General features: G+C 42.4%; 2 protein-coding genes across 4 annotated transcripts in view; one reads left to right on the forward strand and one right to left on the reverse strand.

The window, feature by feature from the left end:
• Nucleotides 1-16,745, reverse strand: part of ARHGAP6 (Rho GTPase activating protein 6) — a 449,432-nt gene that overhangs the window by 153,212 nt on the left and 279,475 nt on the right. The window lies entirely within an intron of this gene.
• The window catches only part of AMELX (amelogenin X-linked), an 83,349-nt gene that overhangs the window by 40,168 nt on the left and 26,436 nt on the right, over nt 1-16,745 (forward strand). Inside the window, exon 6 of the mRNA XM_047076330.1 lies at nt 14,709-14,761. Within this exon, the coding sequence (XP_046932286.1) occupies nt 14,709-14,761 (53 nt within the window). The remainder of the gene's footprint in view (nt 1-14,708; nt 14,762-16,745) is intronic.

The raw sequence follows: 16,745 nt of genomic DNA on the forward strand, positions 1-16,745 counted from the left end.
AGCTGACCGTCATCTTGCATCTGTTTCCCCCCTAGCTTTGGCAAAGACATCACTTTCCTCACTTCTGCCTTCACTAGCCACTTGATCTAGCCTCTTTGCTGCTGCCCTTCCCTTTTTCAAGCTCTAAATGATGGCATGTCTCATGGCTCTGTTCTAGGCTAATGCCTCAAGTCAAACCTTCTCAAGGTTGTGCTCAGGATCTACAAACCTCCAGATTCAGACTCACCAGAAATAAGTTCCATCAGGGAATGCAACTTTTTGACATTAACTGCCGAATTCCCAGAACCTGAAAGAGTCCCAGGCATACCTTGGTGGTCAATGAATATTTGTTGAAGAAATGAATTGCCTGAAGTGCTTGTGAAAATCTGGGCTGCATTCCTGGACTTCTAAATTGGAATCCCAGTAGATCTGACATCTGAGAACCAAAATCCCTGGTCTTCTGTCACATGATCTTTCATCCATGCTCTTTCTTTGACCCAATACTCTCCCCTCTTCCCCATCCTGCAGTGCTGGGGAAGGCTTTCCTAAACCTTGCCTTTCCCAGGGCCACCCAAACTAAATCAAATCTCTCTACTGTCCCCCCTCACAGAATGCTTGCCTTTGTGGAATTTAATGTCACTCAAATTTTACACATACATGTGTGACTCTAAAAAGTCCTATCTCTCCTGCCAGCCTGCCTCAGATCATGTAGGTTTCTCTTTATCATCATATTTCCCTTTCTCCGTCTAAACCTTACTCACTGTGAGCCCTCAAGAAGTATCAGTGAATAAATCAATATATATGCTATGGATTGAAATTACATTACTATAGCAAAAGTATGTTAATAATATATAAAATGTATTTCATTATATATTAATGATATGATAAATAATTAATAGTTACACGATGGCATACATTTCTCTCTCCAGCTTCTAGCTCTCCTCGGAATTCTAAAGTCATATCTCCATTTGGGGGCTTCATATCTCCATGCGGCTATTTAATGGGTCTGTCTACTTAAAACTGTCCAGGAACTAAACTTAATTCCTCCCACCCCACAGTCATTGACCCAGGTGCTCAAGCAAGAACTTGGGAGTTGCATTTGATTCCTTCTTTTCCTATATCAGCCTCCTGTCCTGCAGCCCTCTGCCTCTAGAACACATTGCGAACCCCTCCTTTCTCCATCTCCACAGCTGCTCCCCAAACCCGGTCCTCTATCAACAGTCAACTAGATGATCGCCATGGCCCAATGACCAGCCTGCATCCATTCCTGCTTCCCAGCAATCAATTGTCTACACATAACTCAAAACAGCTATCACATCTTCCCTAAATAAAGACGCATCCCAAGCCAGTGGCTTCCTGCTGCAATAAAGTATACACACTTGAGCTAGGCCTAGCTGTTTCTTCTGCCTGGAATGACTGTCCCATGTGCCTTCACCCCCTGCCCATTTCACACAGCTGGCTTCTTCTTCTCTTTCGGTCCCCAGATTAAATGCCACCTTCTCAGAGCAACATTCTCTAACACTCTACCTAAAATGAGATTCCGTATTCTGATATCTGTTATAGCAGAAATCTGTTTTCTACACAGCCCTTACCACAACTTGGAGTTACAGATTTCCTATCGTTTACCATCTTGTGTCTGCAGGAAAAGCTCCATGTCAGTCTTGTCTGCCATTTCATCCCTAGCACCTCAAAGTCCAGAACATCGTTCTCTCAATAAATGGTTGTTGTATGAATGAAGAAGAGAAAACCGGTCAAAATAGAATGGCCTCAACAGATAAGTGGCTGCCAGGACCTGGGGGGTAAGGGAGGGGGTGATGATAAAGAGGTAGCATGAAGGAATTTGCAGGGGGGTGGCGGTGACAGAACTCTTCTGTAACCTGGTTGTAGTGGTAGTTATACAAATTTATGTATTTATCAAAACTCATAGAACTGTACTCCCCAAAAGAAGAAGTTTACTGTATGTAAATCGGAAAATAAATGATTAAAATTATGATGTTTCCAAAACCCAAGTCAACTAGGAGCAAACCTAAGAATCCAAGCTTCACCAGTTTGGAGCTCTTTTGGGAGGCGGGGGTGGGGGGGATCAGTTAACTTCCCGTGTTCATGGTTAAGTACTGACTCAAACCATACTTCCTCATTTCTCATTTATCAGTGCAAAGAAAGGAAACAAAATAAAGATGTGGAGGATAAACAATACGAGCAAAGACAGTGGTAAAATAATATTTAAAATAATCATGTGATAAAATGTCAGCATTTGAGACACTTGGCTCTGTTTGTATTGGCTCACCCCTGTGGTGCAGAGGCTGTGGACTGATTTCATAATGGTGCCTCCCACATATACACCCACAGCTGACCTCTGCTTTGTGCAGTTGATAATGACTAAACTTCACATATTATGCTGGCAAAATCTATCCCTTCCCTGGAGGGCTGTTGCACACAGAGAATTATAGTTTCACAGCTGGACAACGTTTCTTTCTCAAAATATTATCACGATCAGCTTTCATTAGAATGAAGTTATATAGGCTGATAAATTGTTGCCTTTTGCCAAATTATTACTCATCATTGTATATTCACCCAACATATGCCACTGAGAAACTCCATTCTATCGAATTCACAATATTAATAGATTCTTTAGGCATGAACTGTACACTCTAAAATAAGCACATGGCATACGTTTTTTATCTTGTGACCATTCCCCCAACCCCCACTATTGACTTTTATCCATTAGAACATGTTGATGGATATACCATTTCAAAATGAAATATTTGGATATCTGACTCCGATTTGGGGAAAGGGAAATGGTGAGCTAATTTCCTCTTTTATCGAGCTGAATCACTGAGCTCGTTCTGTTGCTATGCACGCATGAGTCAATGCCATAGCAACCTCCCAATTTGCTCTTAAACACACAACAGCAGTATGATGCTAATAGGTATGGGTTTTTTTTTTCAATCCTTAGATTTTATGTGTTCTCTCAGTAGTTTTAATGTTATGCTATAACATTATGCTATATGCTATATTGCATATATATGCATATATGCTATATTTTACAATACAGGGTTATCTAGTTATCCTTTGGAAGTCTTATCACTGCTGACTGTCATATATATCAATACCAGGGCAAAGGAGTGCTTACTTCTTGGAAAATTCTCCCATAGTTTCCCTTTATTTTTCCTAATCCTTTGCTCACAATGAAAAGTTTGCATTTTGGATAGTATGGACTGGATTCTCTTTGTGAGGATCCTAAATTTAAATGGAACTAAAATATATTATTTGACATTCATGAAATACAGAAATGCACAGACTTCTTGCATACCCATTTAAGTAAATGCAACGAACATGTAATTATCACTCGCTATGCACTAGGAAATGTGCCAGGTTCTAGAAAGAAATAAAAAAAAATCTTCACTATCAAGGGATTCAGAAAATATGTAAGAGGCAAAGATAAGAGGATATTATAGTTGCCTTGAGCTCTTGCTGTAGAAAATAAGGCACAGGTACTCTTGAATTCTGCCACTTTGGGGATTAGATTTTTCAGCTACAAAATATGCTATAGTATCTGACTTTAGGCTAGTTTAAGAAAGTCACAAAACACACTATCTCAATCCCTGCTGTCTGTAAAGTGTCACTGGCCAATGGACTGGAAAATAACTGACTTGTTCCTGAAACACGCAAAATAGGTTTCTAATTCCACACTTTAAAATTATTTGGCCACCCGTGCTAATATTCTAATTATTTTAGGTGTGTTATTTTATAGATGGGCAATACATTAAGCTGAAATTTTAGCTATCTATCCACCCTTCCACGATCGTATGTCAAGGAATCTGAAGTGAAGGAAAAAATTGGTTCAGGTCATTTTTGTTTTCATCTAAGCATCTACTTATAACTTGAAGAAGGTGTATCAGGTACCTTCAGAAACATGCTCTCATTAGCCAGATGCATTGGGAAATGTCTCACCGAACTGGCATCTTTTCATTTCTGATCAGGTGGAGAGTTGCGTGTTCGTAACATTATGCACATTCTTCGCACGAAGTTCACTGTAGCCAGCTCCTGTTGATCTTAGAACTGGGAGCAGGGGCGCCTGGGGGGCTCAGTTGGTTGAGCATCCAACTTGTGATTTCGGCTCAGATCACCATCTCAGTTCATGGCATAGAGCCCAGCATAGGGCTCTGTGCTGACAGCGTGCAGCCTGCTTGGGATTCTCTCTCCCTCTCTCTCAGCCCTTCCCCCCACAAATAAAAAAATAAAACCTTAAAAAAAAAAAGAAGTGTTGGGGGGGTGCCCGGGTGGCTCAGTCAGTTAAGCGTCCAACTTCGGCTCAGGTTGTGATCTCACAGCTGGTGAGTTCGAGCCCCGCGTCGGGCTCTGTTCTGACAGCTCAGAGCCTGGAGCCTGCTTTGGATTCTGTGTCTCCCTCTCTCTCTGCCCCTCCCCTGCTCATGCCCTCCCTCCCTCTCTCTCTCTCAAAAATAAATAAAAACAATTTAAAAAGTAAAAAAAAAAAAAAAAAAAAAAGAAATTCAAGTGCTTGAAACCCACCCCCGATCTACAGAATCAGACACTCCAGGGAGTGGGGGTCCGGGAGTCTGTTTTCACACACCTACCCCCCTCCCCCCGCCCGGGGATTGACCCCATGCTCAAGTCTGATAATCACTCCTTCAATAAACATTTCTTATTTAGGATCAAACATACATACACTTAAATTGGGAAATAGCTCTTCTCTTCTTTTGGATGCTGTGAGGGGTTTTTATTGGTCAGTTTTGTGTTACTTTTGGTATCCTAACAAAAGTAGGATTTCTGCGGATCCTGGTGTAGTTCTCACACAAGATCACCCAGTTCCTGAGAAACTAAAGTCATCATAAACATTTTAGCTTCCAAGAACAACCTACTTAAAATATAAGCTATTGGTAGCAGTAATGGGAAGACGACTAATTTGAATGACCTAGCAGCTTGGGTCTGAAGAGAGAGCAATGGCTTAGAGTCAGAGACACTTTAGTCCAGCACGTACAGGTTAAATGGGGGTTTCTCAGCCTCAGGGCTATTGGCATTCAGGGCCAGATAGTACTCCGTTGGAGGCAGGCTGCAGGATGTTTTAGCAGTAGCCCTGCTCTCTATCCACTAGATGCCAGTCGCCCCGCCCCGCCCCGCCCCCCGAAGCTGTGGCAATCACAAATGTCCCATTATCAAATGTCCCCGGGAAGGGGTAAGTAGTCCCCAGTTGAGAACCGTAGGGTTAAATGATTTGGACCTGTTCTACTGGTCCACTGGGAACTCTCCACTTTGGCTGCACAGTGGAATCCATTAAAAATACTGATGCCACGGTCCATCCCGGCCTGGTGGTATCAGATCTCTGGGTAGGGCTCAGGAATCTCTAGGTACTTTTTCAAAACTCACTAGGTGCTGCTGAGGTGCAGCTGAGACCTACAAACACTGTACTGACATCACCGTGCCTTAATTTCTTTCCCTGGGAGATGGGTGCAATACTATCTGTTCTAACCCTCACATAGGATGTCCCAAGGATCGAAGGGAGAATATTTGTAAAAGCACTTGTTCCTCAAAGCACTAAGTGTGTTAAGGGCAGCAGAGAAAAATAATGCGCTTGAAAAAGTGGCCATTGAAATGGAAAGCTGTATCCAGTCTTCTATTATGAACCGGGATGATTTATCTTTACTGTCTCTTGAACGCACACCTCATTTACAATAGGCAAGAGGTGTGGGGAATCTGCAAAGTCTGTCTTGAGAGTAAACCAGGAGTGCCATTTAGTTCTGGATGGACAGAGAACCATATCAGATCAGATCAAACTAGTCCCACCATGCACCAACAATAATGTGCACATCTAAAAGAGAATCACTAATATTTCTATCCTCTTGGCTCTGATAACTCATTTTATTTTTTATTTATTTTTTTTTTAATTTTTTTTTTTCAACGTTTATTTATTTTTGGGACAGAGAGAGACAGAGCATGAACGGGGGAGGGGCAGAGAGAGAGGGAGACACAGAATCAGAAACAGGCTCCAGGCTCTGAGCCATCAGCCCAGAGCCCGACGCGGGGCTCGAACTCCCGGACCGCGAGATCGTGACCTGGCTGAAGTCGGACGCTTAACCGACTGCGCCACCCAGGCGCCCCTCTGATAACTCATTTTAATAAGTAGGAGAGGATTCAAATTCATCTGAAAATAAATTGCCCCTTTGAAAAGTGTTAGCATGTAGACGAATCATATACATTAGAAATGCGGTATCGGCTTCAACTGTGTCCACATGTATTATTTCTTTTTTGAAAAAAAAAAAAAAGATCAAAATACCCAAAGCAAGCAATACCAAAGGTTAATGGTTATCAAATCTGAACAACAAATATACAGATTTTTTTTAGTTTTTATACTTCTCAGTGTTTGAGATATTTGATTGAAACTAAGAGTATGTTAAAGTCAGTTTGGACAAAGCACCGGAGAATTCTCTGGAGGAGAAATAAAGATAACATAGGGAAGGAGAGGCCAGCTGGAGGCAAAGGGGTCCCACCTCACAGTGCTTGGCTCTGTGTACATTGCTGGCATTTTGCAGGGAGGGGACACTAGGCCTTTGACATTCAAGACCAGTGTTGAGCTTGCCCAGTGTGTAAGGAGATCTTACTCGTTTATTTTCGTCAAACGTTCTTCCAGCTTTTAAACAAAGCAAACTTCTCCCCTCCTGTACTTATCTCCATCTCTAGAAACCAATGTGGTAGCAACTGTGACATTTTATACAAAAGGGAGTATGAGGACAGCCCTGTAGGCACATCTTGTAAAAGTACCAATTTGTAGGGGTGCTTGGGTGGCTCAGTGGGTTAAGCGTCTGACTTCGACTCAGGTCATGAATTCACGGTTCGTGGGCTTGAGCCCCGTGTCGGGCTCTGTGCTGACAGCTCGGAGCCTGCAGCCTGCTTCGGATTCTGCGTCTCCCTCTCTCTCTCTGCCCTGCCTCCACTCATGCCCTCTCTCTCTCTCTTTCTCTCTCAAAAATAAACATTAAAAAAAATTAAAAAAATAAAGGTACCAATTTGCTTAAAGCACTAGACTCACGTGTGGGTTGTAATCAGATAAGTAAGGAGAATAATTTTTCTCCTGGTGGGGGATTTGGCAAACTACAACCTGCGGGCCAAATTCAGTCTGCTGTTTCTGTAAATACAGTAATAATTTAACACAGCCTGGTCTGTTCCTTTACATATCGTCTCTGGACGCTTTCAGCTACAATATCAGAGGTCAGTAGTTACAACAAAACCCATACGGTCCCCCTGCCAAAAGTCTCAAATATTTACCATCTGGCTCTTTACAAAAAAAACTTTCTGAACTTCTGTCCTAGAGTATTAACATATAAAATCTTCCCATAGAAGCTTAATCATAAGTGATTTGACAAAATAAAAAATTTTAATGACTTTTTGTATTGCAGTCAAATGATAATATACATGTATTCTATATTTTCTTTTAACACCAATAAGCCAATTATAATATTGAAATACTAATTACCACTTTTTGTCTTTTAAAAAATTGAGGTAGGGGCGCCTGGGTGGCTCAGTCGGTTAAGCGTCCGACTGGCTCAGGTCATGATCTCGTGGTTCGTGAGTTCGAGCCCCATGTCAGGCTCTGTGCTGACAGCTCAGAGCCCGGAGCCTGCTTCGGATTCTGTGTCTCCTCCTCCCTCTGTCCCTCCCCCACTCATGCTTTGTCTCTCTCTCAAAAATGAATAAATGAAAAATAAATAAAAAAATACATAATTGAGGTAGCCTACAAAGGAAACCTGACAGAGGATGTATTGACGATCTATAATTTAACATGTTAAACTGTTACTGTGTGACAGTCTCTCAAACTGGCCCTTTCCTAGAGTAAAACTATTTTAATTGTACAGCTATTTGTAGTTGAACAACTGCATTACATGTGAAAGTACCTATGGAAATTTATTGACCAAGAATCCTTCCCTTTTTAAAGAAATATAGAAGTCATAGCTGTATGCTAGAGAGAAATATAAAAATGATTTCTTTTAGTCCTTTACAAATAATTACCTTTATAGAGAGTAAAGATGACATTTATGTTTCAACATAAGTAATAGCCCATTTTTACTTCATTTCACATGCCTGGACTTTCCCGTGCTTGGAGAAATTTGAAGAAAAGAAGGTACTTTTGTAGCTGCATAAAGCTGTGCCATTCCCAGCAGCCTCATAAATTGAAAATGAGACCCTACTGATACTATTTCCTTTGTTTCTCCTCAAAATGATCACAAAATAGGAAAACAGTAAGTAATAAAACAAAGAGAGTGCCGAGCTATGGTTGCCAAGGCAACCAGAATCCTATTTCCTTTGAACTTCGGTGGAGGGTCCACTGTAGTTCGATCCGAGTTTGTGTTTCCTTAGGAAGCTGATATAGATTCAAAGTCTTTATTATCCATAGCAGTATCATTCTAATCAAGCAGGTGAAGACGAGAATACCGAACAGGGACTGAAATGCCCGTGGCATTCCTGTTATGGGGAAAAGATGGGGAAACGACCCTTGCTAGCATACCCAATGGCCAAGAGAGCAATTGCCTCCACTCCACTCCATCCAAGCATTTGGGGTACCAGCCGGCCACTGCCATGTATGGAAATGTGAGCCCCACCCCTAGATAATAGAATAGCCACACACTCACTGAGCTGCAATCCTCTCGGAGATCCCCGTGGACCCGGAGAACTATGAGAAATGACAGAATGGCTGGTAGGCACACTCCACAGATTAGCATCTGGGGACCTTTCTCTTCAAGGGAGAGATTCATAAACATCAAGTTTGTCTTCATAGTGAAAGAAAGAAAATGTTTCCATATAATTATGAGGAAGCTATCGCTACTCAGTGGTGTCCCATTGGCCGCTGCCTTCAGGACTGATGAGGCTATTATCTACTTGAAGTGCAGAGTGGGAAATATAAAGATAAATGGGTACGCCATTCTCATTCGTCTAAGACCCTGGAAAACAGAGAAGTTCTCCATCATGGTATAGGAGAAAGAGCACCGGGGAGGGGTCAGAGGTCCCTTTATGTGCCTCTAGGCCAGAGACCACCTCCTGTGAGTCCTGTCGAATCTCCTGGGTCCATCTCAGTAGCCTGGCCCACTGTAAGAACTCAATCCAGAACTCACTAGATAAATGAAATAATGAGCACCACTCGATTCTGGGCGTGTCACTTCAACATTTTTGAGACTTAGTCTCCTACCCTGTAAATATGAATTAGATGCTTGAGAAAAGTAGAGCAGGCACTATGCTCGTCCTGCTCCCTATTCACAGCGCCCTTAGATTTGTGGGCAATTCATTTTATTCCTGTTTTTTTGTACTACAGAGATAACAACGATTGCCACGGGGGGGGGGGTACGGAAAGATGTATCACGAGGATGGTGACAGAGACCACTGGTGGGGATTGGAGTATCATGGTTTTGGAAAGGAATTCTCTGGAAAAAAGAAAAAAACAGACACTTACTAGCATTTTTCACTGAACCAATAATGTGATAACAAATACTTCCCAAATTCACTCTTCCTGTGAAGGCTTTTTTGAGTAATCCCCACCTCATCTTTCTGGCGTCTCCGTTCCCTGATATTGTACCTTATTTCTTTATTTTTTGTTTCCAGGACAGTGACCTCATCTCACTTACTTTATTTTCTGCTCTTTGTTGGCTATCCCCTGACACCACAGAATGAAAGTATCACCCGGGACACGGATGTGTGCCTATTTTATTCAGAGCTGTACCTCCAAAGCCTAGGATGCTCATATTATGAGCAGTGAACGAATCACCGAATGAGAGAAAAAAGTACATTCTTTTTTAGATCTAAATAGAGAGGAGTCAGACATTTCAAAGTATACATTTTCCAAGCAAGAAAATGAAGCGGTAATTGAAGACAAATTTTGGAATATTATTAAATCCAGTAGGAGAAGGATAATCCTTTTTGTCAGAAAAAGTAAGGTAAGGAGGCCAAATATCCCAGACTACTACCCATCAAATTCAGTAACCAGAGTGGTTGCTCAAATACAGATGCTCTTGATATACATAAACATGTATATAGAATGGATGCTGCCTGTATTTTAGGCTATACGGAGGCCTGGGAACTAGGACACGATGGGGACACAAGACCTTGGGAAGCAGGAGCTGTGCATTCGAATTCTTTCTCTGCCTTTTACTGCCTATTGACTTTGAGCAGTTAGAGAATCCCCCATGTTTCGGTTTTCTCCTTGCTAAAACTGGAATATGGCCCAGTGCCTTGCAAGGCTGTTGTGAGGGTGAAGTGAAGAGGTGTAAGTAAACTCAGGAGACAACTTTCAACAGCCAATAACTTCCCCAGCATTACCTCCCATCACCCGCCCAGCTCCGCCCTCACTAGCAGGAGCCTTGCCCCAGTCACTGAACCCCTTGGTCTCCGCTTCCCCTTCCTACAAGATGAGCGATTAGGTTAGAATGATTCCAAATAGATCTGCCACTCTGAAAATCCTGTGCACCCACTTTTACTTCCCCAAATACGTACTTATGGGGCTGGATGAAGTAAAGAGATATGGTAGAGATAATCTAGACTTATCTACAGAGGATTGTTAAGTATTGTGAATTGTTTGTGTTATACTTCTATACTCGTAACCCTAAAATGTAATTTTTCCTCAACAAGTCTTCTGGAAGAAGAGTTCTGTTCCGTGTCTCAGCAGTTCAAACTCCCAAGAGTTTTTCAATGTTTGGCGGGGGGGCGGGGGGGGTGGGGGGGGGTGGGGGGGTGCTGAAGAGGCCCAATATTTTCAAGATGTATGTAATTTTTGTGCTAAAATCTTCCTTTTGCACTTATTTTTCTTAAGTTTATTTATTTTGAGAGAGAGGGAGAGCCAGAGAGAGAGGGAGAGAGAATCCCAAGCAGGCTCCACACTGTCAGCGCAGAGCCTGGTGGGGAGCTCGAAACCACGAACCATGAGATCGTGACCCAAAACCACGAACCGTGAGATCGTGACCTGAGCCAAAACCAAGAGTCAGACAGACACTTAACCGACTGAGCCACCCAGGCGCCCCCTTCCTTTTGCATTTATGATTGTGTCCCACAATCGTGGAATCCCAGAATAAAGAAGTGTGGTTCAGATATATCAAGCGACCTCCTAAGAACCCGCCAAGTTTGCCTACACATTTCAGTTGATTTATGCTTTAAAATTGTTATTCGTTTACAAGTTCCCACATTTATACTGCCCAAACAGGATGAATCTGACAATCTGTGAATAATGAAAAAAAGGAAGAAAATCAAGTTACCAAACACATTAGTTTCCCTTTGGGTCCTATGCACCCAGAAGACACCTTGGATACGGCACAGAAATATTTACTTGGGATTAACAGAAAATAAGTTACCGGTTGCCATTTAGTCTTTAAAAATCCATTTTAAAATTTATATATTCAAAGAGCTCTGAGGGGAGGAAAATCTTCTAATTCGAGTACCTTTGAAGAAAAACAACGGCCTGAAATATTTCCAAATACACTAGTGAAAAAGAGCTCCCTTGAGTACAACCATGATTTTTAATTCCTTAAGGTTTGTCTCGGTCATATTCAGTTCACACACCTTTGAGTCAATTCCAATCTCACACACATTTCTCCTGTTTCCTCCTATAGCCAGAAAATGGGATGTTTTACTGCAACCACGCACACCCTTCAATTTGCAGAAAAATAATGACTTTTAACCCACTAAAGAAGCATAAGATCATACTCGGGGCTGAAGTTAGTCAAAACGAATAAAAGTTTTTCCAGTAAAAACACATCCTTAAATTCTAAATTAACATTGCCTGGATAAACAGCTACCACGTTAAAATCGATACCTATGTCACATAATGAAATACAGGTGACCTAGAAACACCCAACTTACAAATATCCTGTACGTGGGAACAGCCAGCCCAAGCGAGTCGGACCAGGACTAGGGCGGGCTCTCCCCAGGTCTGAAGGCAGGAGAAGGATTCCCCTTGGTCTCTTCCTGTTGGACACCGGTGTTGGTAGTGTTAGAGCAGGTGGGAGAAGTGGGAAGCCATGATTCTCGTGCCTCCACAGTAGTCCCTTCCCGCCATGCTCACCAAGGAATCCATTTCCCATAAATGAAACCAAGAGTGCCTTGGTTCCCAGGCGGGTCCATCAGAAGTCCACTGGGCCCACAGTGCAGCTGGAACTGTGCTATTAATACTAGGCTGACTTCCCACTTGGAAGCCAACTTCAGCCCTGACAGTGTTCATCAGCTCTGTTATGGTTAAATGAATTTGTGGGCGGTCCTGGGAGCCTGCCAGTTAGAACATCCTTTCTGTGGGAAAATTCCTGCCGAGGCCCAAACAACTCACTGACAAACACGGTTGTGGACCACACGTTGGGAGACCCTTAGACATTGACAGATCAATCCTCACCTTTCCATTCTGGAAATGCTTGGGTGATTGTTATAATAAACCGTCGCACAGATAAACGTACGGCAGGTACAACACTCAGCACACGACCATGGTAACTAATGGTAACTAATAACTAATACCGTCATCATTAATGTAGTAACAGACCTACCTCTCCCCTGACTCACGTACACATGTACACACTCATTAGGACACTTTATACATTTCTTCTAAGTTTATGTATTTATTTTTGAGAGAGAGCGAGAGAGAGAGAGAGAGAGAGAGAGCATGCACGTGTGCCTGAGCATGGGAGGGGCAGAGAGAGAGGAAGACAGAATCCCAAGCAGGCTCTGTGCCGTCAGTGTGGAGTGCGATGTGGGGTTCGAACCCACAAACCATGAGATCATGACCTGCGCCAGATGTTCAACCGACGGAGCCACCCAGATGCCCCTAGGACACTTTAGACACATCACACACATGCACGTGCACACACACACACACACGCCCCCCCATACAATGTTCTATGCAAATATGTTTTCATCTATGCAGAAGTGTCTTGTCTTTTCTTGGGGAAAAGATGAACCATGATCCAGGCTTGAACTGTGTCCTTTAACTGTTGTACTCTTGCTCTGGGGATTGATTTGTACTTGTTCATCTACATTCGTGACTGGCCCTCCCCAGGCCAAAAATACAACTGTAGGACAACCAGCCAAAACATGGAGATGCCCAGCCATGGGACAGAAAGTGAAAGAGTTGTAATCAAGATTAGAGCTGGGACCTAAGTGACATCATATTCAAATCGAGGGACTCTCAAACCGAGAGACTCTCTATTACATAACAGTCCTCTTGGATTAGTGAAACTTATATGTGCAAAAGTTACTGTCCTCATCAATGGCAAAGAGAATTGGTAAAAGCTGATGAATTACAGACCCGAATAGTTTCTACACGCACATACAGAGCTACCATTGCAACAAAAGAGATGTAATCTGCGAGGAGATGAAAAATATTCACTGCCTAGGAGCCTTAAAAATGCACACTGTTTACCAGTCCAAGTGAAGCAATGGTAACGCAGAAGCAGGTACATTCAATACGCCTTCAGCACAGGGACCACTGGAGACCAGAGCGGTACATGAAAGAGCAGAGGGTTTCCCAAATCTGATACCTTCTTAAGTCAGTTGATCAATTTTTCACCAAAGGGCAGGGGCAGAGACAAAGGCCAAGCTCAGTACAGTGACCTGTCCTCCAGGGAGAGGACCGGAAGAGATTCCAGCACACCTGAATGATCTCCAGTACAGGGTCATTAATGACACGTCAGCTTTAGTGTTACATCTTTCTTACTTCATCATCCGCAAGGATAAAATATCCTAGCACCCACGGGGAATCTGAAATGAAGTAAGAGCAGATTTGGGTTTATTTCTTATAATAAATGCCTGAGGACGATCTTTTAGTTGTTATATAATATACATAAATCTCAACCAGTCGCTAATTTTATACTATGTATCCATATCATGTTCATCTAGATTGGTGTATATACACTGTGTATATGTGTAGATAGACATACTGCTTTTTCATACAGTTTGGATGCTAACTGACCTTTCAAAATGTCTTCAAAGTGTGTTATCAAGTTCAAGCACACTCAGCACCACCTCCATCTGGGGTAGCTTAGAAACTACTGCCTCACTGGCATGTTTCCAACCTGAAAGTTGCAAGGACGCACATCTGTATTGGTTGTTAAAAGCATCATCCTTTGCGCTATTGCAGAAGTTGCAACAAAAATCCACTCCTGGGGTAGCCACAGCTCCTTGGACTGTTCAGTCTGATCAATACACAGAGGTAAGCCCCAGAAGAAAGTATTCTCTAACAGGCATTTGGAAAGAAGGCAAAAAATAATTTCTCCATCCAAGTTAGGTTAACCTGCATGGTGCGGTGGAAAACAGAAGAAGGTGTTGACTCCACACGGTACTCTCTCCCGGGCAAAAGCATTTTAAAATAAAAACAGCTATTTTAAGAAGTTTGAATTTCAAGTCACCCCAAGAACTAAACTCCTTCCTTTCAGGGACTTTGCCAATCCTGACCAGTGCTTCGAAGTCTTTAGTGTTGATGTATCTGTCAGGCTATACTTGTTTGACCAGAAGCAATCTGTCTTGGTCAGCAATAAAGCTAGAGTATACCGCCCCCCTGCCAAAAAAAAGGACGGCAGATATGTTAATCTGGGCTAAGTTGCCCCATGGGCCACACCTATTTCTTGGTAGCTGATCAAACCCAGTTTAGGATAAGGCGTTCGCACACGTGGCAAGCGGCCCAAATGAATTTTTGCCAGATCCCTCCTTGTTTCAGTTCCTTCTTCCCTAATTGCGCTGCTTCCTCTCAGGACTTTCTGATCACTCTCTCTGACCCCATCACTGGAGAGCGTGTGCTCGTAAAGTGGGTGCAGTCATATTCTAGACAAGTCGCTGCCTGGGATTTCTAAAGAGCCGACAATCTTTTAGGACTGCATCAGGCAAACTTTCCATGCAAAGAGATGCTTGTAATACCTGAAAAGGACAGAGAATCTAACTTTTTAGTTTTTGGTGCCAAGTTAACAAGAGAGGCTGGATTGTTGGTGCCTGATGGCTAATAAATGGTTGAATGTATGGGAGAATTCGGTCTTTCATAAAACCTGATAGGGATACGATGGAGCACTAGTTAAGCCTTACCACCATGAACTTCTTTAATGGCTTCCACAATCTACCAAAGAGCACCTAATGGTTGTGAATGTCCAAACTAGTCAGGGTCAGTGTGCAATATCTATCCCACAAGATTATTGTCATGATCATGTGAAATGATAATTGGAAAGCATTTAAGACAGAGCCTGGCACCTTAAGACAGATATATAGACACATAAATTATAGATATATATAGAGAGAGAGGTGTTCACCACCACCACCATCATGATCATGATCATCATCATCATTATCATCATCATCGGCATCCGTTGTGGTGAAATAAGGACTACTAACCATAGAATTTTAGTTAGGAAGGGAATGTGATCTATCATAGAGCAAAGTCATAGGTAAACACAGTAATATACAGTTCTTTCAAATAGAAGGATGTCCCAATAGTTCATCAGTCTCAATATATTTCACCTCAACAGACCATCTATCACCTTTTCTCCCATTACCATGGAGCCAGAAGGCTTACATAAATGATCAATTTCGGTCAAGTACTGGGCAAATTTTTCTGGAACATTTGTGACCAGCCAGTAGAATGCAGCAGAAATGCTTGTACATTCACGTGAACTGAAGAAGAAATTACCAAAGAGGACAAAACTACAATGGCAGAAACTTGGCCCCATCTTGCTCAACATCTTCATCAAAAACTTACATGAAAATATAGATCATGCTTATCAAATTCGCAGGTGGCACTAAGCTAGGGAAAATAGATAATAAAAGAGAGAATTAGGGTTTTTAATATAGTTTCCATTTATGTATAATAATTTAATTAGATCCAAATGTTTGGGATGAGACTAACGCAAAAAGATTCAAACACAATAGAGAAGTTTGCATTTAAATTATAACAAAAATTAATCAGAGAGAGAGAAGCGACTTGAAAAAGAGGTAGAGCTCTTCAATTGTCCACTAGGCCCAAAGGAAGTCTGACAAAAATGCTAAAGCAGGTAGAGGAAACTTGAGTTGCAGGAAAAGAACTTGAAGATCCAACTCAAGAAAAGTGATAATGCACTGGGCTCCATTCAGACCAGAGAACTCCTGGAGCAGCAAACTGTTCTTTTTTAAAAATTTTTAACGTTTATTTTTGAGACAGAGAGAGACAGAGCATGAACGGGGGAGGGTCAGAGAGAGAGGGAGACACAGAATCTGAAACAGGCTCCAGGCTCTGAACTGTCAGCACAGAGCCCGACGTGGGGCTCGAAGTCACGGACTGTGAGATCATGACCTGAGCCAAAGTCGGACGCTTAACCGACTGAGCCACCCAGGCACCCCAACAAACTGTTCTGAAGTCTAAAGACACTGATGCATCCATCAAGCCCTGAATAAGGCAGTATGGATGGGAGGGGAAGGTTCTGGAAAGTCACTTAATAAAACTTTAAGGCCCACTAAAGGAATTGAGGCTGTTTAGTCTGTCTGGAGTTGGGATACAAGAAATGCTGACTGGCTATCAGTCGAATTCAGTAGTAGATCTGGCCTATCTTTCCAGAGAGAAGATGTCAAATGACTGAATGGGAATTACAGGGAGTAGGCCTGGCCTTTCCCAAGGAGATCCTTTCTAAAGAAAATGTTGGCGCAAGGATAAGTGACTTAGGGGTGACGGGAACTCTTAACGCTCAGAGGTTCATGCAGATAACTATTGGCTCACCCATCCCCAGTGTGGAGAAAAGGATTCTTGCTTTGGGTGAAAGACCAAACAAATG

This window comes from Lynx rufus, unplaced genomic scaffold (assembly GCF_022079265.1).
Source record: "Lynx rufus isolate CCGP_SWC_20201006 ecotype Redwood Valley unplaced genomic scaffold, mLynRuf1.p SCAF_14, whole genome shotgun sequence".
Classification (NCBI taxonomy): Eukaryota; Metazoa; Chordata; class Mammalia; order Carnivora; family Felidae; genus Lynx; species Lynx rufus.